The sequence below is a fragment of the Epinephelus moara genome, chromosome 1, assembly GCF_006386435.1.
Source record: "Epinephelus moara isolate mb chromosome 1, YSFRI_EMoa_1.0, whole genome shotgun sequence".
Lineage (NCBI taxonomy): Eukaryota > Metazoa > Chordata > Actinopteri > Perciformes > Serranidae > Epinephelus > Epinephelus moara.
In genome coordinates, this window is record NC_065506.1 from 25,952,723 (window position 1) to 25,976,937 (window position 24,215).

Sequence of the window (24,215 nt, forward strand, 5' to 3'; positions counted from 1 at the left end):
ATGTTTCCTCAGCTGTATTTAGAGAAATGCCTTTTTTTCCCCAAGGGAATCAAGCTATTTAAGTCTCTCTGAAACCTCTCACACAATTTTTCCTTGGTGGTCATCCAATAAATGCTGATAAAGCCAGATTCAGACAAATGTAAATTATCTTATACATTTTTTTGAGTGACTTACAGGTTGGATTTTAAGTCACTAAAAACTTAAAGGCTGTATTTTCTACATGAATGTCAAGTTGGATAAATTAATTCTTTGTACTAAACATGAGATGTACCTGTTTACAACTGAGAACTGAGCTCATATGACTGGTATGTTAAAGACAAAGTGTTGTTCAAAAGATATTCTGTATAAATTTGCTTTATTCACGATTCATTTTGGCTATATATTTGGGTTTGGTGTATATACACATATTATCATATACACACACACGCACACACACACTCACACACACGCACATGTCGATGGCATGATTAGACATTGTATAAAGATTAACATGCAGTAGATAAGACAGGGGCAGAGAGTTTTGGCATTTAAGTGTTTCTTCATTACCTCTGCAGGTATTTAAAGCACACCAAAAAACCCCCCACCTGTACAGTGTTCAGAAAGACAGAAAATGTCTGACAGGCAGAAAGAAAGCATCACCTGAAAATAAATTACGCTGTTCCCAAACAAAAGAAAACCAGATTGCAAAGAAACAAATAAAATCTCAACTGTGGATGGGTGTTCAGAGGTTTATGAAATGAAACATGTAACATGACAGTATGACTTGCACACGAAAGAGACAAAAAAAACAAACAAAAAAATGACTTAATAACGTCCAATTAAAACAAGTAGTGATATATAAATGACAGTATCATTTCCATGATAGACACAGGAGATCTCTGAGGTGAAGTTGTCCTTGAGTCATGTTTAGTTTCAGCTTCCATGCCCCTTTTAAACAAAGTTAAGCATCGGAGGGGGAAAGTGCAAAATTGGCCACAGATCAGAGCTTAAGGGCAAATTCAACCTACACACAAGACCGGTAACATCACCAAACTGTGTGTTTCTGAGCGTGTGTCTTTAAAGCAGGACCTAAACAGCCGGTCTGAGCGTCACAGTGGAATATTGTTTACAGTATGTTGATATGAGATCCCTCCCAGCGCTTACAATAACAGACATGAGACTTTTTTTTTTTAACATTAGTATTCTACTTATACCAAACCAACACGCTCAAAGATGCAACCTGCGAAGAGAAAGTGAAACTGACAGCGAATCTCCTGATCATGGCTAGCGTCATTTAATTTGTCTAATGCATCACTGATATAAATAAAAACCGCTATTCATGTTGTGATGACAGGTGTTCATTTTCAGGTATAAGAGGCTGGACAACCTCAACTTTCAACCTTTTTTTAACCTTTGAATTTAAGATACTGGAGATATTTCTTAAGTCAGCTGATGTGAGTCAGCCGACACCAGCCCTGACACATGAACTTAAAGGTTCAGTTCACCCAAATTACATATAAACATATTTTCTATTAAGTTTTGATATCTCTTTCTATAATCTCCTCTTCCACCTTAATAAAATGGAGGTCAATGGAATCAAAATTGTAATTTGGGTGAGCTGACCCTTAAAATAACTTAAGGGAGGAAATGGTTTCTATATTCTTCAAGATTAGTCATAAATAAGCGGCACTTTTAAGATCAAACAAAAGGCCTCGTGCCAGAGAAACTTCTTCAAACTCAGAGTGAATCTCCAAATACGTTTGGAGGCAGTTCTGTGGTAACCAGACAGACATCACTGCATCAAATATTCATCTTAACAAGAGATGTTGAAATGTTGTATTGAGCTAAAGAACCTGTATCAAAGTATAATGCTTTTAGAGCTGCAGCAATTAGTCGACTTACTGATTTGGAAAATGACTGAAAACTAATTGGCAACTATTTTGATGGCTGATAAAGCGTTTCAGTCAGTTTTTAAGGAACCACTACATGAGAACAATTTACAAGCATTTGCTGCATTTCTCTCTATAATGTAACTGTAAATTGAGTATTTTTAAACAAAAAAAGATACTCATAGATGTCACCACAGCTCTATGAAATTGTGATGGACCCAGTTCACTTTCTTCGGACATTCTATAGACTAAATTCATCAATTAATCGAGAATGTGCAGGTTACTCGATAATGAAATTAAGCATCAATAGCAACACTACATGATTGTTATCTATTTAAATTATTTTAGGAAATAAAATACAGTGAAATGATAATGTTCACCTTGGATCCAACACATTTCTTGTATGGAACGAAATGTGGACTGGAACTGGAAACATAAAGGTGCATTTAAACCCAGCACGAGGCAAATTTTTCCACAGGGCACAATTACAACCGAATGGACGTGAATTCACGGCAGATGACGAGAATGACAGGAATATGGGAAATATATGTATCCACCCAAGACGAAATTCTTCAGGTTGTGCAAAACATTCATGCAAGTGTGTCGCAAAAGCCTTTTACCATTGAGATCTAGTTGAAATTCTCCTGACGTCACTGAGAAGGAGAGATGGAGGATAAACTTAAACTGTATGGAGATTAAACTAAAAAGGAGAGGGCTCGGAGAAAAGTGAGCGAAGACATGGGACTACATGATAAGTTCTGAAAATATGTACGTGTTACTTTTGTAAACCATATTGTTGAGTTGCATTTTAGCAACATGCTTTGAGTGACTTAACACTGACGTTAGCATTAGCTGCTTTCCTCAGTTAGTTAGCACAACTGTTAGCACAGTAAATATCAAAGACAACCCAGCGGCCATATTCTTACAAGTAACACGAGGCAAAAATCCGCTTCCTGTTTGGTGCTAACACACCCTGAGAGCAAAAAATGTTCATGAAAACGCTATATTTGAAAATGATATATAAAATTAAATTAAGATGTTAAGTTAAGATGAACATTTGTTGCACTAAACAAGACACTTGCATGGAAGAAGCAGCCTGTGGACTGTTGGAACATACTTAACAACAACTGGGAAACACTTGATCTCCCAGGTAGATGGATGGTCGAGAGCACAGTGGTATTAGCATAGCTTAAACTCAGGTATTGTGAATGAACACAGAGCGCGTGTGTTGACTCATAGCTTAGCCTCTCATGTCCTTTGTTCAGGCTGATCCCCACATGTCTTGAATACCTTAAGTCATTGACTAGCTCATCCAGAAATTTTGCAGGGGATGTCAGAGGGAAGATGCCGGAGAAATTCCAGGGTAAGTGCTGCCAAAATTTGCAAACAACAGAAGCTCCTGTTGCAGAAGAAAGGGATAACCGTGTGGCGGTTGTCTGTGGCCGCCTCCTCTTTTCCGTCTTTGCTCCTGTTTTATTATGCATTCAGATATCTGAGACTGTATGGCTTCATTTGTGTGTGCTTGTGTGTGTGTTTCCAGTCTGAGACGCCAAGATGACATAGGCTGCCTCACTGTTCCTTGCTTGGGCCGGTTTGATTTGCACTCTTGCCTTGACGTTTAGCTTTCAGCCATCTTGGATCGTATGCTTGTGCGTCTGTATGAGAGTGTGTTTCAGTCCTGGCGGGGAGAGAGTGAAGGTGGTTGGACAGCTCTCGTCTGAAGCTGTGGAGTGGTGATGGGGATGTCTGAAGTTATGTCATGTGTATTCATGTATACATTTCTCAGTCCAGGGGGATAGTGGGGCAGCCCGCACACCTCTGGCTGTTCAGCAGTGAAGAGTTGGTGTATTTTCTGTGTGTATTTTCAGTTCATAGTGTCGTCCTCACATCTCTGGCTGCTCTGCATTGACTGGTGGGGTTCGGGCCTCGGGAGACTCGTAGCGCTGATGGAAGTTTCTTTTCCTCATCTTCTCTGGAGCTTTTCTCCACAAAACAATCTCCTAAACACAGAAGCAGAGAATACATGAATGAAAACTCAGAGTAATCCCAATTAAAAATACAGTGGCAGTGTTTACATTCAGTGTCTCTTTCCAAAACTCTTTGTATCTAACAAATGTGTCACACCCGAGCTGTTGAGTTCCAGTAGCACCAATGAGAAAACCGAGATGTTGTTGATAGAAGTTGGACAGTGTTGTGTGTACGACACAAATAGGACAGAAGTGCTGATAACCTATATATTACTAAAGCTTTCCCTCCTGTTCATGTACAGGGCAGCCATATTGGATTGGAGTGGTTGGTAAGATCCCTCCAACCTTCAAAGTCGAAAATCTGACGTCAGCGGGCGTTCCTGCTCAGGACTTTTCAGGACCACTTTTTAATTTTGACCTCAAGTTCAATTTTGACTCCAGTTCAGATGGAACACACCAATAAAACCAATAAAAATCTGCAGGGACCATATTTTAAATAATCCTGCATTGATTACATGCAGGTTTGCTTGATAGCAGTGGTCTTCTTCACTGCCTTTCCTCGCCATTGCTACTTTTCCTGGGGCATTGCCGCCACTTACTGTTGGTCAATGCGAAATAAACAACAGGGTGTCAATTGTGCCATTCTCATACAAGAAAATGTAAGTCTACATGCGCTTCCAAAATACTAAAAAAGGGGACCCACTTGTATAAACTTTACTCCATAGAGATACTATTTAGAGATATTCTGACACCATTTTTTCCCTTCCTGATTCTGATACCTGAACTTGCATATCAGCCGGAAAAATGTAGAGGTGCTGTGTGTGCAAGTGTGTTACCTGTTGTTTAAAGTATCTTCTGTCCTCCTCATCCACCAGCACCAGATTTAGGAAGTAGCGTACAGAGAACTTCTTGTTGACATCCCTCATGGTGGGTGTCAGGTCATATCCTGTACAGAGACACAGTATGTCATGTGCTACATTCAGTCCTTGTGTACAAATATGCTTATTTAAATGTTTTAATAAGAGGGAAACTGACCATCGTCTACCATATCTTTTTTATAACAGAGAAGAGAAAAAGGGAGGGGAGCACAGGAGAAGACTTACCTGCGAGGAACAGTCTGATGGGGATTGATTCTCCTTTAACTGGAGCACCATCCATGATTTCATACTTTGCAACCGTCTCTGTCTCTGTGGTCGTACTGGGACCTGAAAAGGAGGACAAAAATGACATTAAGCGATAGAATACGGTAAAGTGGAGCAGAGCTGACAGAAGTTTCTGCTCTTACTGCGACTTAATCAGTTTACAGGAGTAAACCAGTTACAGCATTTTACAGCTAAAGAAACCTCAAATGTGACGACCTAAAGTTAGCACATGCTCCTGTCTTATGTTTAATCCATGTGTTTCACACATGGCTATCCTAGATTCTCACCGATGCCTGTTATCTCCTTCTTGATGAGCTGTAGCTCCATGTGTTGGATCTTGATCCTGACCAGCAGGAAGTAGATCTTCCCGACAATCACATCCTTCAGGTGGTATCTGACAAAGAGACACATCAAGAGAAGCTGAACAAACTGAGATGAGGTCAGAGGTTATGAGGGGAGATAAGAGGGTTAGTGAGGTACGATGAGTCTAAAGTCAGAGTTTGTTACAAAGATAGCTCACTTTTAACCTGGCTGAGTCGCTATGATAACTTGCGCTGCGCGGCTAACCTGGTCGAGACCAGTTTATGTTCATAACGTTACCACTTTGGACTATGTTTTTATGCTCCGTTCTGATTTGCTGAAGCCTGTTTGTACACTGCTGATATATAACACCTCTTCCTAAATGGATGTGATGGGAACAAGCAAACAAATTATTTCAGATTTTCCCAGAGAAGATGTCCTGACTTGCCCTTTGTATCAGCAAACAGGGTAAGCGCTGTGCGGCTTGCTTAAAAAAATTGCTCACCCTGGCTACATTTTTTCGATGCTTCATGCACCTCCACCTTATTTTCAGAGCAACAGCAAGCTGTTCCTTTGGCTCAACAGACTCCCTGAATGTTGTTGCTAAGGCAAAAAAAGCCTGGCTCTGTCCAGTTTGCTCTGTAGTACACCCCTCTAGTCTTATTTGGATTAAAGGTTTACTGAGTAAGCAATAAAGACGTTAACAGAAAAGTTAAAATGATATTAATCTTACTTGGATTTATTGTATTCGAACTCAATGTGCAGACAGTCCTCTATGCCGACCTCCATCTTGATCGAGTTGTTGACATCTGGGTAGGTGGCTAACTGGTGGACGATCAACTCGTACTCCTTCACCAGGTCAGACAGACGACGGACTATTGTCACCCTGAGGAAGTACCTGTGAGAAACACACAGACAACACGAGCTTTAGGAGTCAGACTCACAACAATACTGAGCATGCTGCCGTCCAAAGATAATTCCCCACTGTGTCAATCATAAAAAAGAGAAGAGTCGCATGTAGACATATCTAACCCAAACAACCCCCCTGCAGTTTGCCTTGTGTCAAACTGTGTAATAAATATACCTTAGCCTGACATTCGCTCCCGTGTAGGACTCATAGGGCTTCTCCACCTGCATGAACTCAAAGTCGTAGCTCCTGTTCTGGGTGAGTTCCCCAGGTAGAGCCAACTCCTTCACCAAATCCACAAACTCATGGGTGTTGCTCTTGTCGGAGAACAGCTCTGAAATACAGCAGAGTGAACATAGAGTGTTGGTGTATAGTTGGACAGTTTAAACACACTACAAAAACTCAGTTTCAGTTCAGTTCAGATTCTACGCTCTTTCAACACATCACTTTTGTCACCCTCCTCCTCCTCATGCGTATACAGTCAGAGGAGGGTTTAGCTGCACTATGGCAGCCTGCACATGACAACCACATGCTCCGTTAAACCTTTTAGCCACATGAGAAAGCCAGCAGCCGACTGTTGGCAAGCAGTTTTCCAGCTATAAGGTGATGCACTTAATTAGCATTTCAAATATTTCTATCTAGCTGCATATGGCAATTTGGAGGTTATAAGTATAAACAGAATATATCCATCAGCACCATGCTGCTAACATCAGAGAAACAAAAGAGTTGGGTAGGCTCATCGTAACCATAAATAACAATTAACACTCTAGACACTGTACACCTCTTGCAAAACACACAGAGATAAAATAGCTTCAATCATGCTCACCTATCTGTCCAACAAACTCAATGCGGATGCCCTGATGCTCCAGCCGCTTTCCTCCCTGCTTCACATTTAGATTCACCTGGAGAGGAAATATTTCATTAGATCAACTATCACATGAGCCAAAAAGCATATTGTCACAATTATAATATTTCCAATTCATATATAGATTTGACTTTGCCAGGGAAAATCTAAAATATCCTCTCTTTATAGAGAATAAAAACAAGACAAGAGCTATCCATTATTACTACATATATATTGGATCCTCCAATATGACTTCATAAAGCTGATATTACAGCTGATACATTCACGGATCCTAAACATAGATGCTACAGTTCCTCTTGAAGTCAGAGCAAATCTTGCACACACATCAAAAGAACATTATTTCCCAGTAGGCTCCATTAAAGAGAGGATCCCAGAATATACTGTGGCATGGCAGTGAAGTCTATTATCTACTGACTGAGCATGGTTAACTACTAAAATACAATTATAGCTAATTTAAATTAGGCTTCATGTGTGTAAGACGGCCTTATTGAACCTTGTGGAGCTCTGCATCCTAACCTATAAATAATATAAACTCAGTTTACCTTGCCAGACACAGACTCTCCGTCATAGAACAGGTAATGTTTCTCCACCTTCCCATCTTCTGTCTTTAACTCGGCTGTCTTTCTGTTCTCTGCATCGTTCAGCAGTACGTCTATCTCACACACCGGCCCAAACAGACCTCCTAGGAAACTCTGAAAATATGAAGCACAGTGTAGAAAACAGCATATTACACATGTAAACAGACTATATAAGAAATGCAACCTGTTCAAAGCTGACTCATTGGTGGCTTGTAAGAATTATACATTGACTAAGCCTGTATTTGGAGTAAATTAGAAGTTAATGTGAACAGAGAAGATGGTCTTTTTTAATACTGAAGGGCAAGAACTGCACATTGTTAAGCAGAATGACAGCTGACATCTGTATTTTTTTATGTTCAAGGTTCATCTTTCCGGAAATGATTCAAAACAAAGATAGGCAAATCTATGATCACCATGACATTTGCCTATCTTGATTTAAAAGACTGAAACACAACGTCAGTCACATTTTAAGCCCGACATTATAAATAATTGGACTGGATAACAGGACTGGAGCAGCATTCCAGTTTAGAGGCACCAAGTATATTACAGTTTGTTGACACATATTCTCTATGGACTCTGATTACAGACAATGGCATGCAGCTATCTGCAGTAATCACAAACGCCACCACAGCTGCTAAATTAACATGTATACCTGTGTGCACATGTATGGGACTGATGGGTGTGCTCTGGAGATAATCACATTTTGAAGCGGTAACCATGTAACTCCTCCACAGCTACTCCCTATCTGTTATTTCCACACTAACTCAGCCACTTATCACTGGCTGCACAGCCACATTATTTTCCTCTGAGCTGGCACAAAGTCACAAGCACATGCTTCAGCATGCAGCAGATCTGGAGGGATAAGCACAATCATCAAGATGCCAGGAGAGACCTCTGGACACGAGTGAGAGGCTTGTGATTGATTTTAACCCGTAAAATGATTTATAGGAGGAATATAGGAGAGAAAATAAGAGTATCCCAGTTTTAAGTCCAAACTCAACTTAATATAAAGCACAGCAACAGTACATCAGAGTCAGAGGGTGTCAACTTGCATCTGTCCTCAACTAAACCTATAGGCTATCAAAGCTTTTCCAGTTAGCATATCCTTTAAACATCAAGATATTAAGATAATTTCAGGAGTCGTTACTGTAATTCAACATGCATGTGTCCTACGGCACAACTTCACATTACACCCCGCTAACCAACCACCAACGCTAGCTAGCACTGACATTTCTCTCAGCCCTATGCCAGCTGTAGTCACCAAACATAAACAAGCTTAAGTTAATTCAATTATTAACCAACACTTTTAGTTGCTGCCAATACTCTCCACAGCTGCTGGGCCGTTAGCTAGCTTAAAACATAATTTAAAAGGCAGAGACGGCCTCGGACTAATGCTAACTCGACCAGCCTAGCTAGCTTTCCTGTCAGGTTTAAACATTAAATAGCTGTTGTCAAGGGAAACCGCGGGTCCGTCTAAACGCTGGTTTTTTGTCAGTTAATCCCCCCGTTCGTCTCGGTGCAGTCCGGACAACTGACGCTTGTTTTTACACTCACCATCTCGGCCGTCTAGACAGTTGAAGCTAACAGCTAGCCTCGCTCCGTGCAGCCTGTCTGTCTGAACCAGGAGGTAGTATCAGGACTTACCGTCATGTGACCCGGGTCATGTGTGTGTTGTCGAGGGGGAGGGGGCTCAGCTCCCATGGGATACAGTCAGGGATACAGTCACAGGTTATAGACACCACCTACACTACTCACATTGTATTACTACAAAAATATTAAATAGGGTTGTGATAAGAATAGCAGGTAATCCCAGAATTCATTTTGAGAGCAGACATCTATTTCTCTACTCTGTCATTATAAAATTAAAATTAAAGTATTTGTTTCAACTGAAAAAAAGTTAGTGTCCAGGCTGCCTTAATTTTTTTAAGTTGATTGAATTAGAGAAGACATGTTGGATAATTACAAAATTGCCTCAACTTGTCTTCTTAAATTCAGCCAACATAAAATTTTACGGCAGCCCAGACACTAACTTAACTTTAAGTTAAAACAAATAGGTGCTTTTTTAGTGTGTCCGGACTCTTTTGGGCTAATGTTTATATCAATATTTAAGAAAAAAATATTAGGTGATATTCTTTTCTTTCTTTTTTTTAAATAATAAACATATAACAAACATTTTTGATAGGAATCCCTTCAATTTGGTAATTAAAATATCCAGACTAATATGTGTGTTTATTTTACAGTTGAAAATAAAGCTTATCAGTGCTCTCTGGTGGACAAACTAATGTCGACAGTGCCTCTAAATTTCTCCAGACATATCTTGTGCATTTCTCTACTGCTCTTTGTTGTTACATGTCTGCCTATGCATTATGCTGATATAATATAAGCCTATGTGCGACAAACTAATATTGGAGTAACACCAGCCTGACAGGTCTTTATCTGACTAAGCAGGACCCACATCATTTCGTCATGCTGTTCAAAATACCACTTATCTTTTAAAATAAGTGGTGGAAGGTAATTAAGTACATTTACTTAAGTACTGGACTTAAATACAATTTTGCAGTACTTGCACTTTACTTGAGTATTTCCATGCCATGCTACTTTATACTTTACTTCCTTCACTACATTTATTTGACAACTTTAGTGACTTGTTTCTTTGCATATTCATATTATTAATACAAAATATAAATCAATAGATTGTGATGCATTGTTATAGATGAAACTAACCCGCAGTATATAAAGTAATAAAATTGGCTCAACATTTACCAGCTGCAGCATCAAAGAGGTCAACACATTGATGCATCAATAATTATAATCCAAGGGGCGCTGGTGGCTTAGTGGTAGAGCAGGCGCCCCATGTACAAGGCTGCTGCTGCAGCAGCAGCAGCCCGGGTTCGACTCCAGCCTGTGGCCCTTTGCTGCATGTCACTCCCTCTCTCTCTCTCTCTCTCTCTCTCCCCCCTCCACACTTGCCTGTCCTATACATTAAAGGCTCAAAAGCCCCAAAAAAATCTTTAAATAATAATTATAATCCAACGATATATTATATATGACTCTACAACCGGCCGTTCTGCATCATGCTTACTTTAACGATTGGTAGGCCTACTTTAAGTATATCTTGATGCAAATGCTTTTGTACTTAAACTTGAATATGAGCAAGGAAAGTAGAGTATTTTACACTGTATTATTGGTACTTTGACTCAAGTTAAAGATCCGAGTACTTCTTCCATCGCTGTTTAAAATAGCTTTCCACTAACAAATCTGTTTGGTGCTTTAATTGTATTGTTTGTTGTGTAAAATAGTTTTGAATTATGAATCTAGATTATACCTATTGCAGTTCAATTTGATTGATTCATTACCCTCAGTCTTGTTGTTCCCTTGTTAAATTCGGTAATGCATCACATTCATATTCTCCTATGTTAAAAAACAGATTTCTAAAGTCAATTTAGCTTAATTTTCCATGCAAAAATCAACGTTTTTTTCCTAGGAAAGGGCGCAGCTATAAATCATCCAAAGATAATCTCTCATGTTCATGAGTGTAAACATAAGGGCCGGAGCAGGAGAGGACAAAGTCATTAAAACCTGTTTACCCAAACATGACATTCCCAAATACCCAACTGACTGCAGAAATGTACAGTTAACAGAACAGACAGACAGACAGTTTTGATCAAATCTGCTGAAAACACAACTGAATACTATTGTTATAAATCCTTTATTGTATTTCAAATGCAAATTAGACAACGCAGAGCATGTTAAAATGCATGCATGTGCACAGTACATATTCTGATACTATGTTTCAGCTCACAGTGGTTAAGATTGCGTGAATCCGTTCCTGAGGGGTTTGGGTTTGCGAGGATCTCTTTGCAACTTTGCAGACCAGAAGTTCCCAAACAATGTTATATAACTCTCCTGGGTAAGTGTAAAGTGTCAAAACATTTGAGACAAAGGGATCAAATAATATAAATAAGTCTTTGTTTTTGTGGAACACATGACTCATAGCTTAAAAAAAAAAAAAAAAAAAGGTTAGGACCACGGCTATACAGAATGAGCAACACGTGGACGAAGGTGTCATCTTATTGCACAGGTATTACAACTATTCGAAAGCATATTTCAAATTTTATAGTAAAAAGCACAGTAAAACTTACATATTTTTTTCCACAAGAAAGCAAAAATACAGGTCCCTGCCAACTTAAACTAAATTAAAGTGTGTATACGTCTCATTTATGCAGACCATTCTTTTACTTTGGCAGCTACTTTTTCAATGTTTACAGTCTTTTGCCCCTGAAAAGAGTAATTCCCACCAATAACATTGAGAATATAAAATATATATATTTGGCCTTTGTCAAACTCTGAGCAACCATGTTTTACACCACCAGGTAGTGATGCAATATTTGTTTTACTATTTGAACACACAAGGTAGAGATGAAACAGATGCTAGCCTTGTTTATGTGTCTCTGACTGGGTGGGTGTGTATTCTACAGCAGAAGGTGGTCTTCTCTCAGCTCCTGCTCTGCTGGTTTTGCCTCACCAAACACAGGCCTGCTGGGAAACAATCTCCTCATGCCGCTGGGTTTCTCATCTAGAAGCAGAAAAACAAGGAAAGATCAAACTACATGAAGCAGAAAAAAAGGATGACATTGACAAATACTGAATCCATGAAACTCAGGACATGTCCCCCTCAAAAATACCTTTGTATAGCTTCGCGTCTTTCTCGATCCCAGACTCACCGGAGCCAGGTGCAAAGGCCCAGTCTGCGAGGAAGCTACCTTCAGCTCCAGAGCCTTCATAACCTCCAGAGCCTTCCTCAGTCTCCACAGGTGACTCTCCCTCTTCACCTGTGATTGGCGATTCACCCTCCTCTACTCCCTCATCGTACTCCTCTTCCATCTCATCCACTCCCTCCTCCTCCCATGTTGGACTCTCACCTCCATCCTCCTCAGGCTCAGCCTCTCTGGAAACACAACGAGAGTCAGTTATATATGGGGTTTAGCAGGTTGTAGCTGTCTGTTTGAGAAGGCTGTCCTACTTCATCTTTTCAGTAAATCATACTTATAATCATATTACTTCATCGTAATTGACATTTTCACTGCATCGCAAACAATAAAGTGACACAACTTCACCAATAAACATTAGACACTCTTCCTAAACTTTGCTGCAGCTGAGCTTGTGGAGCGTTTTGGATTTCAGCTTTAAAGATCCTGAGCAGACACATAAAAATACTTGAAATAATATTCGTCTGTGATCTTTTTCCCCCACAAATAGTTCAGCACACTCCCTACAAACGCTTTAAAGCACATTTACTCTTCCTCCCTCATTTAAAGGTTCAGTGTGTAAGATTTAGTGACATCTAGTGGTGAGGTTGCAGAACTGAAACTTCTCCTGTGTACCAAGTGTGTAGGAGAACTATGTTTGCCAATGCAAAAATACAAATGGCCCAATCTAGAGCCAGTGTTTAATTTTTTTAAATTCTGGGATACTGTAGAACAACATAGTGGACGTATGAAGGTATAATAGATGCCCCTAAATCCAACACACTGGACCTTGAACACCCATCTATGCAAATATTCTTCATTTCAAAGGGGTGACTTCCATGACATACCACTGACATTCTACAAACCAAAGGATTAAACGAAAAAAATAAATATTAGTTGCAGTCCTACTGCACATATCTCATTCTGCAAAGTGACTGTGACAACCAAAACACACTTAGGTTGATGGGGGCTTTAAAGGTCCAGACTTGGGTATTGCTATGTTTATGTCTATTCATACTGATTGTACTGTTGCTCAAAAAAAATGCCAGAGGAATAGTCAGTGTAATAAGCTTTTGGTTTTACTTTGGTGCAATTATCAGGAGCAGGTAGATGTGCTCTCCTTGCATCTAATATGTTGCACTACTACCAACTACTGGATTTAAACTAAAATCTCTACTTCATAAATAAAACAATAATAACCTCTTCCCATCGATTTCCCACTCTGCTATGAATTCTGTTTTCTAGGTGTTTAAGAGAGCCTCAAGTTTCTCTCAGCTGCTGCTGCACACTTTCTCCCAAAACTCCCACAACACCCAGAAATCTCCTGTATCTATAATTATGTCCATTTTCTCACATTTCAATTCTCCTCCAGCAGTACAGTTAATTACCATTGCCACAAGCCCCAAAACACCTGATTCCTTACAAAAGCAAAACTCTGCATTCTTCATGACTGACGTGTCCTTCATAGCTTCTTTTCTCACACCATACCTTGTTTTACCTACTTCCTAACACATCTAACCCTGATTATTTCTGTCTCTCTTACTCTCTTTGGGCAGTTATCCTCCCATGCTGCATGATTCCCTTTACAAAGAAGACACTCCACAGTCTCCTTCACATTAATGCTCCTCACATTTACCACATGGCAACAGTTCTTACACTGTAGTGGTTTGGGAACATACCACCTAACTGGGTACGACACGTGGTCTAGGAAGACCCTATCCGGCGGCAAGAACTCCAACTCAAAGTGAAGAGTAAGACATGAAGTCTTAAACTTCTCTTTTCTTTTTTGTTGTCAAGCATCTTTATCCTGAAGCTGTCTGTTAGCCCTTTACACTCTTTGAATCTCCTTGCATCGACTCTGCGTGAGACTCCACCCCTACCCCTGTTATTGGAACGTTCTTGCTGAGCGGAAAACATACCAGCTGCTGTAAGTGATACACAGCAGCTGTGCATCAATCAGGCAGATAATGTCATATCTTAAAGGGCCTACACAGGAGGTTTCACTTGTTTTTGCTGATGAGACCTTGTCTGAGGGCTGTGTGGGTGTGCACAGACTGTGCTTGAGTGACATATGCCTTGTCTTGCATAGCCAGACTTCTCGCTGCACTTTGTTTTAACACTGTGCCAGAGCGGGGCAAAAGTCTGGCTGAATGCATCATAACTTTGCACTAAGGGAAAAAAGCACTCTGGGTTGTTTGTATTTCTTTAAACCAATCACAATCATCCTGGGTGGCGCCACGTCCAGCATGTAGAAACAGTGCCCTTGCAAAATAGTGATAGCAGACAGAAGAAGGGGAAGAGAATTACATCTGAAATAGGTGGCCAATGGCGCAGTCTACTGTACATCCTGTGAGTCAGACTAACATCTGTCTGACCCTTCTATTAGCTTTGTATTGCACCTTTATCATTATTATTGTTTCACGGTATTTGGTGACCTCACTTCCAACAAAGCTCAATCTAGCTTCAAGAAACAGAATTCTATGTAGCCAGAATAAGTGAAAACACCTGCATGTATAGAACCTTTAAGTGGAGACCTAAGGTGTTTTCCAACTGGAAGAACTCCCAATTTTGTTGTGTCCACACCCCAACAACTAAGTTTGTGGTTCTTAAAAAACAGTTTTGAGGGACTTTTTTAGCTCCTGTAGAGTAGGTACTCGCCCAGCAAAAGAGGAACCAGGACTAATGTAAGTGTACGGGGACTGATCGCATGCACCCAATGCAACACATCATAATGAATAAACACAGACAAATGGACTGACTGTGAAGTCTAGGCTTTACTGAGCATTTATGTGGCGGTGGCACTACAGCCCAGTTTTGGCTTGTCAGTGAGAAAGTGATGGTGCTATACCAACCACTGGCTGGCTACAGTAATCACATCAGCACTCCTATTGGCAGTGCAAATGCAACAAGCAAAAAAACCCTTGACTGTATATAGTTCTCAAGGGAGCTCCCCAGTGGGCAATCAAGACCTACATGCAACAACAGCATTAACTGAACCTGACTTCATCTGACTAAATCATTTATCATATCTGCTTTATAGACAGACCTCCCTTTAGTAGTTGTTGAAATACATCAGTCAAAGTAAAAAAAAAAGTTAAAAGTTGAATTACAGTATCCTTTTGACATGTAATCTGGTACTTCTCACACATCAGTATCAGACTAATGTGGCACATACGCAGACGCAAAACAATGGACCAGAAGTAGCAGCCCACCAGGCGTCACAGCCCACTTCCTTTCAACACTTCCCTCTGACTTCCTGTTAGAGGTGCGCAGCAAAAAGGAGGGCTGCTGCTTAAGCAATTGCTGCCTTAAGCAAGCTGAAATGATGTAGGAGGCCTGATAAGACTCTGACTAATAACACAAACAATCTATAAGAAGAACCCCTATTTCAAAGCACTCTCATTCACTCTGTCTCCAACCATGCTTTCTACCTGCTACCTTCTGACATATCCAAACCTTTCCTCTCTTTTTCTTCAAGTCTCACCTAAATCCTGTATCATTTATACATTTTTATAGCTGCTTTGCAACCAAATCATTTAATTCTCAGTTGGACGTTTAATCATTTTAATGACCAGACCTGTGATGGTAGTAGCTCATACAGTCTATCATGTTCATTGGCACACTGATGCTAAAGCAACCAGTCATCCACCTTTTCTATGCCTCTTTGTACAGACCATATGCTTTAGAAAATGTGATATGAAACAGTGTTTTACGACAGATTAAATTTGGAGTTTGCAGTTATTTATGCGCAGAGTACATAATGCTACAGCTGGTTAATTCAATACAAGACACTGTGTGATTTCAGCAACACTGCAGATGGACTGCAGCTTGATAAGATATGATTTGTGGTGTTCATTTCAAGTTTCCTGTTTTTAAAATATAAGTTCCTTAACTGATAGCATCGCTGTTGGTTTAAGAGGAACCCTAAAAGAGGAAACTGAAGGCTCAGACCAAGACTGTGACACAGACTTTCTCAGGATTCACACATATTCAATATAAACTCTTTCAAATGTACCACCATGTGTTAAACACACACACACACACACACACACACACACACACACACACACACGCAGTTCTTTACTGGCTCATTAACTCCAGAGGGTCACAGTTTTAAAGTTCAAGGTAAACTACTAAATGAAACAATCTGGACAGAGATAGTCTTAACAAAAGGATGGTTTGAATTCCTTTTAAGAGACTATTAACATATGAGTCATTCTCCACTCGTACTGCTCTCAGAGGAATTGGATTGTTTGGGGGTTTTCTTGCAATTAACTGTGAAGAAGTTGGCTGGGGAAGCGAAAACAGATCAACCTTTCACACCAGTGGCCAGAGGGAGTAGATGTGCTATATATGTCTGCCTAACACACAGTGCGTACAACCTTTGGGTGGACTTAAAAAAAAGGTCAGATTTAATGATATGGAAACACAATTTTAAATAACTGCCCAATTTTTACAGAAACTGACAAAAGATATAAGGCTTAGAAGTAGCTACAAGTTGATTGCTTTCCATTTATTTTAAGGCACAGACATGGCGGTGTGTTCATCTCTTGAACTCTCTGCCATCTATTGTTTTTTTAAAAACTTGCCATGGCAAATAGCCTAAAATTTAATATCTAATAAATGAATGTGGTTCAGTGACGTCCTTTGATGCTCAAAGAATGCTCTCCTTAGGAAGAAAAATCTGGAATTATTAAATAGAGATTAAATAGAAATTAATAATAATGAATTAATTAATTCACTTTGGCCTATCCAAGCATAAGGGACACATATGGACAGTCCCTTCACCTCAAACACACACACCAGCACGAAGAAGAAATGTATACGAGTTATTATATTGATACCAGAAGTAAGTCTGCATCTCTACAGCTTACTAGATATTACTAGATATTTCATTGTTCATTGTATATTGTATATATTTCAGATTGTCTACTTTACTATTTTATTATTTATTTTATTTTATTGTCTACTTTAATATTTTATTTTATTTTATTTTATTTTAATGTCTACTTTAACATTTTATTTTATTTTATTTTAATGTCTACTTTAATATTTTATTTTATTTATTTCATTGTCTATTTTAGTATCTTATTTATATCTTCATCTTTATCTCTTGTTTCCATTCATGCTGTATTTCTATTTCTACTTTGCACGGAGCATTGGAACAAAAACAATTTCCCCCCGGCGATTAATAAAGTATTCTGAATCTGAATCTGAATCTGAATATAATATGTTTCTTTTAGTATATGCCACCTCTAATTTCCCCATATCCTCTACTGACATGTGTTTATACCATACAAAATTCTTCCTTAAAATAATCCTTTGGTGTGTATAGACGATCTGTAGGAATTATCTTAAGTGCAGAGAAAGTACCTACATTTCTCCTCGTGATTCCACACGTTTGGGAAGTGAAACAAAGCCAGCCATAGATCAACACCTTACACTTTAAATTACGTGCACTCCTACTTCTGTACTCTGTGACAATATGAAAAAGACCATGAACTCTTAAGGTCTTTCTCACTGCAGCCCGAACCTCCCAGCTTCTCCCTGTCAGCCTTTGTCTTATCCCTCCACGTTGTCTCATATTTTGGCTTTTCTTGGCCACCTACCTTACACTTAAGCGTGCGCACACACACACACACACACACACACACACACACACAGAGGTTGGTTGCTGGGGTTGTGTTGACCAAACACACAGAGGTTGGTTGCTGGGGTTGTGTTGACCAAGATAACAGATCCAATGCAGCATCAGCATTTCTATATTTAAAGTCTGCATTCATCTGACAACAGCATACAGGGGTGTCATAGTGGAGGGAAAAGTGGGACTGATGACCCAAGGCCCAAGTTGGAGGAGGGCCCTCTAAAAGCCTGGAATGTGCATTTTGGTTTTGTTTATAATTCTTCATTTCTAAGCAATAAGTGCAATGACTACATTAAAAATGGTTGAGTAAGTCAATTGAAAGACTTCACTTGGCAAAAAATGGAAGCTCTGTGAGGCCCCTCTCAAGCCTGCACTTCTCTAAACACAGCTAGAGCCATGTGCTAGAGCATGTACACACTGTCATGTCTTTCCCCAAGAATGGGAAATTGGGGTTTTAAAAAAAGACAAATAAATGCTGAGGAAAAACTCAAACTGACTTTGTAAAAGAAAAATTCACAGGGTGGGTGAGATACATGGATCAAGAGATGAAGGGCGGGGGGCCAACAGAGACTGTGCATAGTGGCCAAAATTTGGTGCTACACCCCAGACAGTATACTTTATTTTGTTTTTCCAGACTTAATTTAACATTGATGTGAACTCACTGCTGCAAAGACATTCTCATCCCATCCCACACACACACACACACACACACACACAAACAAACACTTACAGATACTGTGCAGTGGCAGCAGGCAGTTTGGCTGGTAGGTCTGGACTCCATGCCATTTCTGTACTTTTCTGAGTGACACAGTTGGCCTGGTCACCCTCGGGGTTACATCTCACAAACTTATACACAGCAGTTGTGGGCGCTCCTACAGAGAGACAGAGAGTTGTTAATGTTCAAGTTATGTGCTGTTTTTTTCATGCAATATTTCATGTCACATTTCACTTCAGTCAGACAGTTCTTGGGCAATATCTGGTTGCTCATCTGGATCAGCTCAGTGTGACAATTAGGGTTCACTAGTTCCATATTTGCAGTGTTTCAAGAGATTACAACATTATTCTGAAACAGGGTAAATAGACGGTTGGCCTGATGGGCTTCTGCAGTGTTAACGTCCATCAGAATAAAAGATTATTCTGCTTAAGAAGAGGAAGTAACGATACCACAGCCTTTTCTCAACACATTGCAGCAAGTTGATCATAGAGCTTATCTGATGCTGAAAGTATTAAAAGTTATTTCCCACCAATATTCAGTGTAAAGAAGTTAGCCGATCACTTATTGCCTGTTTTATTGCTACAGCGAGCAAGATAAGACGGTGGGATCTCGACATTTCGACAACTGGTGTTGGGTGTTCATTCATGGTTTCATTATTGCTGTATCAAAAAATTGCACAAGTTGTCTGTCAAAACACCTTTTCCTGTTTTGCACACACTGTTGGGCTCTTGGCATTGTTTAAAACGTTTTTAAAAAGTCTCCTGGCTCTTGGAAAATCTTCCAAACTATTAAGTGTTTAAAAAACACTTAGTTGTCTGTGTGACATTTGTGCAGCACACCACTACAACCCAAAGCTAATCTACCACCATCTGTCATGGAGGCCACTGATATCTGACAGTTGTATCAGTGTTATTTAATTGGGTGTTTTTAGATGGGTGGCTTCCTGTCACAAGTAGTTTGGATCTTATGAGTTAACACAAGGGACAGTCACTAAAAAGGCAATTTCAGGCCTAATAGGAACCGATGACAATCTGTTGATTGAGCTTAGGCTAGTGTCACGAATGTACATCTTGTGACACCTATAATACATTCATTTGGCATTTTATAATTTAATGTTTAATCCAAATTCTACTGAATAAAATCTTGATTTAGCTGCTGTTTTATTTAGACTTGTAATTGGTAAAATCGAAAAATCTGGGGTGTCAAACATACGACCCGGAGGCCAGAACCAGCACACCAAAGGGTTCAATCCGGCCTACTGGACGACCAGGCCAAGTACAAAGTTTTAAGGGCCAGGTTAAAAAGTGATTAGCTGCTTCAGAGGCCTATACTTATCTGGAAAAAAAACACCCAAATACTTACAGATATTAAAAATTGTGTGAAATATTATCAATGTGCAGCTTCAGCACAAAAATAATCTGCATCAAAATCCTGTTTTAAAACAATATAATTGGAACTGCACCTATTTTTCTGAGGACATCTCAGGTTGTTCGTCTGTTTTATGAAAGGATGAACATTTACAGAATGTATTTGTGGATGTTTACATGAAAAGAAAGGGAAAAATCAGAATGATATAAGTTGATCGATGGTGAAGAGAGTGTATTTATGTCATAGACTTGCTTAGTGATGGATTAGTAGGCCTATAGTTTGGGATTGGGGGTAAGGCGAAGACATGTTGCTTCTTCCTGCTCCTTTTCGGACATGAAATGTTAATTAATGTTTCTCATTGTAAATCTCTTCATGATTTATTGTTTGTTTCTGTTTGTAGGGTTTTTTCTACAATAGGTATATCCTGTGTTATTTTATTATTTTTATTAAATGTTCAATATAATTCAGGCAAATCAAAATTAAAATAAAATCTCCCTGTAATATTTTGTTTAGAAACATCTGAAAACACATCAAATAATTGCTGTTTTTATTTACTTATTAGGGTTTCCCCATGCAGTTTCCTTGTGTCATGGTGAGAGTCCAAAAAGCCCCTTAATATGTACTGTAGGAGACACAATGTTCAACAAGCCACAACGAAACTTGACTCGGAAACTGAAACGCCTTTGCTTTCCGATCTAATATGAACTACACCAGACAGGGGCTCCCACATATTTTCCCCACATGTACCTGTAAGTGTTCACCTCAGTTTCTCATCTTAAAGTATAATGGTAATGATGTATTCACACTTTAAAGTTGTGTTTCTGTTCATGCCATTTGCGCAGCCTGTGAGTAGCCTACAGACGAACCTGACGTGACGTCTTGACATATGAGTCACACACTTACCGTAACCCCATTATGCTGACACAGTGAGACAAATAGTGGCACAGTTCCTAATTCTGCCTGTCAATCAAAGACCCCTGACGGCCCTCAGACCCCAGTTTGGCTCACTCCCTGAGCTGTTATTGTGAGGCTGTGTGTGTAAGCTGTCAGGGTGATGACATGTTTCCACTACAACCTGCCCAAATACAGTCCACATGAAGTCTGCAGCGACCTCCGCCTCAACAGTCACAAATATTTAGCGATAAAATACTCGACTTACCCTTTCCGTTATGCAGGGCGAGGCAGCAGATAACGAGGGCCAGAATCAGCTTCATCCTCAGCTTTGTCTCTCTTTGACTCAAACACCAAGAAAATGTGTGAAGGCACTCCTTCTCCAAAATGAACCTTGTTGCGCTGGTGTTGAAGAATAAGAGTAAACTGCAAACTCCCCCTGAAGGAGCTCAGCCCTCTGAGTGCGTCATGGTTTCCTGAAGTCTTCTGGTGCACAAAATGAACATCCTCAGTGGAAACTTTTGCATTAGCAGCCTCAAATATCAGATATCAGTGCGGAGTCTGCGTAACTACACACTTCTACTGAGGAAATACCAGAAGATTCAATCTGTGTTTCTGATAATAACGACCGAGAGGAAGCAACAATCTGTCTTAATTGGCTGCGGGCTCGTTTTGTAGTGAGATAAGGAAACGATAGCATCTCTGAGAGCTTCTGCTTTTACGTGAAATTATTTCACTTCAATTGAATTTGGTCTTTTTAACTCTCTCTGTATGTGAAAGTAAGCAATTTTCTCCGTGTGTGTGTGAGAGAAAGAGAAGGTTGTGTGCCACCCTTTGATTTTCTACTTGTGGTTTCACTCATCTTAACTTTGCTTTCTTCTAGTTTCACAAGGCTACAACAGAAACATGAGAGCAATACAATTATTTAAAAGCAATGAATTACATCAACATCAACTTGTCTGAGTAACACAAGGGAAAGCTTACATGCAGGGGGGTAAATAGAGACAATGCAGGCAGTGCAGATGCACGGGGGCCCATGGGGTGGGGGGTCCACAGTGAGTGTTTGCAGGGCCCTCTCTTTCTTGGGAGTGATTCAACTTGCCACCTCAGAAATTCACCTGTGTTCAAAGAAGAACACACGATAAAATACAAATGTTATCTGCTATGCCTTCGAAAGGGCAAACCCATCTCCCTCTGTTTCTTTTTTTTTTCTTTTGTGAAATAGTCAGTAGAAATCTATAATAAAATTATCTGTTCCCTTTACATAAACTATAACTAAAGTATCTTAAAAATCCATTTTGTATTTTTGTCATATACAGATTTGCAGTGATGATTGGCAATATGTACGTTGTTCAACGTCAAGTCTGTATTTTAATGTGACAATACTATAAAATATGTGGAGCTGTCCACATTTATTTGTTTCATTACCCATACACTCATACTGGTTTAATTTCACAATAGTAACAAACAATGGCGAGGCTTATGGCAAACACTATTGTTACATGGCTGGATGTCACCAATCAGGTGAGGGTATAGGCAGGTCAGAGAGATGTGGATGCTGCTCTGCAGGGCGCTCGATTTGCTTGCATTAACTCTAGAGGTGTAGATTAATTTACAAAGGTGATAGAGCCTTTTCAATTAGAGCTCCATGACTTTGGAATGACGTGCCTGGGGAGATCAAGGCTGCAAACTCAGTCTCATTTTTTAAACCACTTCTGAAAAACTTGTTTAAAACTGCCTTTCCGTGATGTTGTGTGTATTCTGACTTTTGCTTTTATCTTGTCTTACTTGCTTTGTCTTTTATCCGGTTTTGTAAAGCACTTTGTAACTGTGTTTGAAAGGTGCTATATGAATAAAGTTTATTGTTATTATTATTATTATTATTATTATTATTATTAGTGGATATGATGAGGAAGGTCAGTGACAGAGAGGCAGGGGCCCCAGTGATCTCTCAGAATTAGAACTCAAATGGAGTCGGGCATTACGGCACACTTTTAACACACATTTAAAGAATTGACGCCATAGGCAAAATTGTAAAAAAACACCAAACTATACAACTTATAAATAGATAGAAAAAAAATATTGCAAAACGGCACTCAAATGCCTGCCTGGGAGTCACTGCAGGTCTCAAACCTCTGTTACGGTTAAAATACTTTTGCCTCAAACTCCACAGCAGCAGCCTCATGTCCTCAGATACCCACGGCACATCACTACTGAAGTGTCCTCACCTTATAGTGTGTGTAAAACTTTGGCTGCTTTGTGTGTCTGCACGTCTTTTTCATTATGTGTGTTTGTGTTTTTTATGTGTCTTCACATGCCCTGCAGATTTATGTATGCATGCTTGTGTTTGTTGTGGGCTGAATTTAATCAAGCGCATATTCTCAAGTTAATTACAGTTTTGATGTACTGCTACTTTACTTGACTATTTGCATTTCTGCTACCTTATATTGCATTTTTTACTCTGCTACTGTGCATTTATTTACCAGCTAAGTTATTAGTTACTTTGCAAAAAAAAAAAGATCAAATTTGATCAGCTTATAAAATATGATGAATTTGTAGCTTAAACTACATAAAATACTACATTTAAATGATATTTATTCCACAGAGCAGATGATAAATGTAACAGTCTGAACAGGGCCATAGGGCATGCTCAGTAGGGGAGACCGGATATGGTTGTAACACTTTTTGTCTAAACGGCTATAACTCGCTGACTTTTTGTGTTAGAGCTCCCAAATTTTGGCACAAAGTTATTTGTCTACTATGAATAGCAATGTTTTTAACTTCTCCAAGTATATACTAAGCCTTAATAATATTTAAATGAATGAGTTATCAGAATCAGAATCAGAATCAGAAATACTTTATTGATCCCCGAGCGGAAATTATTTGTGTAACAGGTGCTCCTTGCTCCTTGCAAATAAAAAGTATATATATATATATATATTGTAACCTAAACAAGATTATTTACACAAACAGAATATATACAGGCAGGGTGAATGGGGTTATTGCACAAGTTAAATTAAATTATTGCACATGCTGACAGTGTGTGAAAAAGTCTCAGGGCCACTCAGAGGGAGGAGTTGTACAGTTTGATGGCCACAGGCAGGAATGATTTCCTGTGGCGCTCAGTGGTACATCTTGGTGGTATGAGTCTCCCACTGAAAGTACTCTTGTGCCTGACCAGCACATGGTGGAGTGGGTGTGAGACATTGTCCAAGATAGTTC

At 39.5% G+C, this 24,215-nt stretch overlaps 2 protein-coding genes across 3 annotated transcripts; both read right to left on the reverse strand.

Annotated features, from left to right (window-relative positions):
- Positions 1-338: 338 nt before the first annotated feature.
- Positions 339-9,279, reverse strand: vps26a (VPS26, retromer complex component A). Its single transcript, XM_050037129.1, has 9 exons — positions 9,182-9,279; positions 7,592-7,741; positions 7,011-7,086; positions 6,362-6,518; positions 6,011-6,175; positions 5,265-5,371; positions 4,939-5,040; positions 4,672-4,781; positions 339-3,868 (listed from the first exon to the last, which is right to left on the reverse strand). The coding sequence occupies exons 1-9, from the start codon at positions 9,182-9,184 to the stop codon at positions 3,752-3,754; spliced, it is 987 nt and encodes a 328-aa protein (XP_049893086.1). The 5' UTR covers positions 9,185-9,279; the 3' UTR covers positions 339-3,751.
- Positions 9,280-11,317: 2,038 nt separating this feature from the next.
- Positions 11,318-21,427, reverse strand: srgn (serglycin). 2 transcript variants are annotated; one of them, XM_050037698.1, is made up of 4 exons: positions 21,262-21,427; positions 18,750-18,891; positions 12,352-12,575; positions 11,318-12,203 (listed from the first exon to the last, which is right to left on the reverse strand). In XM_050037698.1, the coding sequence occupies exons 1-4, from the start codon at positions 21,314-21,316 to the stop codon at positions 12,100-12,102; spliced, it is 525 nt and encodes a 174-aa protein (XP_049893655.1). In that variant the 5' UTR covers positions 21,317-21,427; the 3' UTR covers positions 11,318-12,099. The 2 variants fall into 2 exon arrangements, with proteins under 2 accessions (XP_049893655.1, XP_049893564.1); XM_050037607.1 differs by having other exon boundaries at positions 12,313-12,575; positions 21,262-21,422.
- Between the last annotated feature and the right edge of the window lie 2,788 nt (positions 21,428-24,215).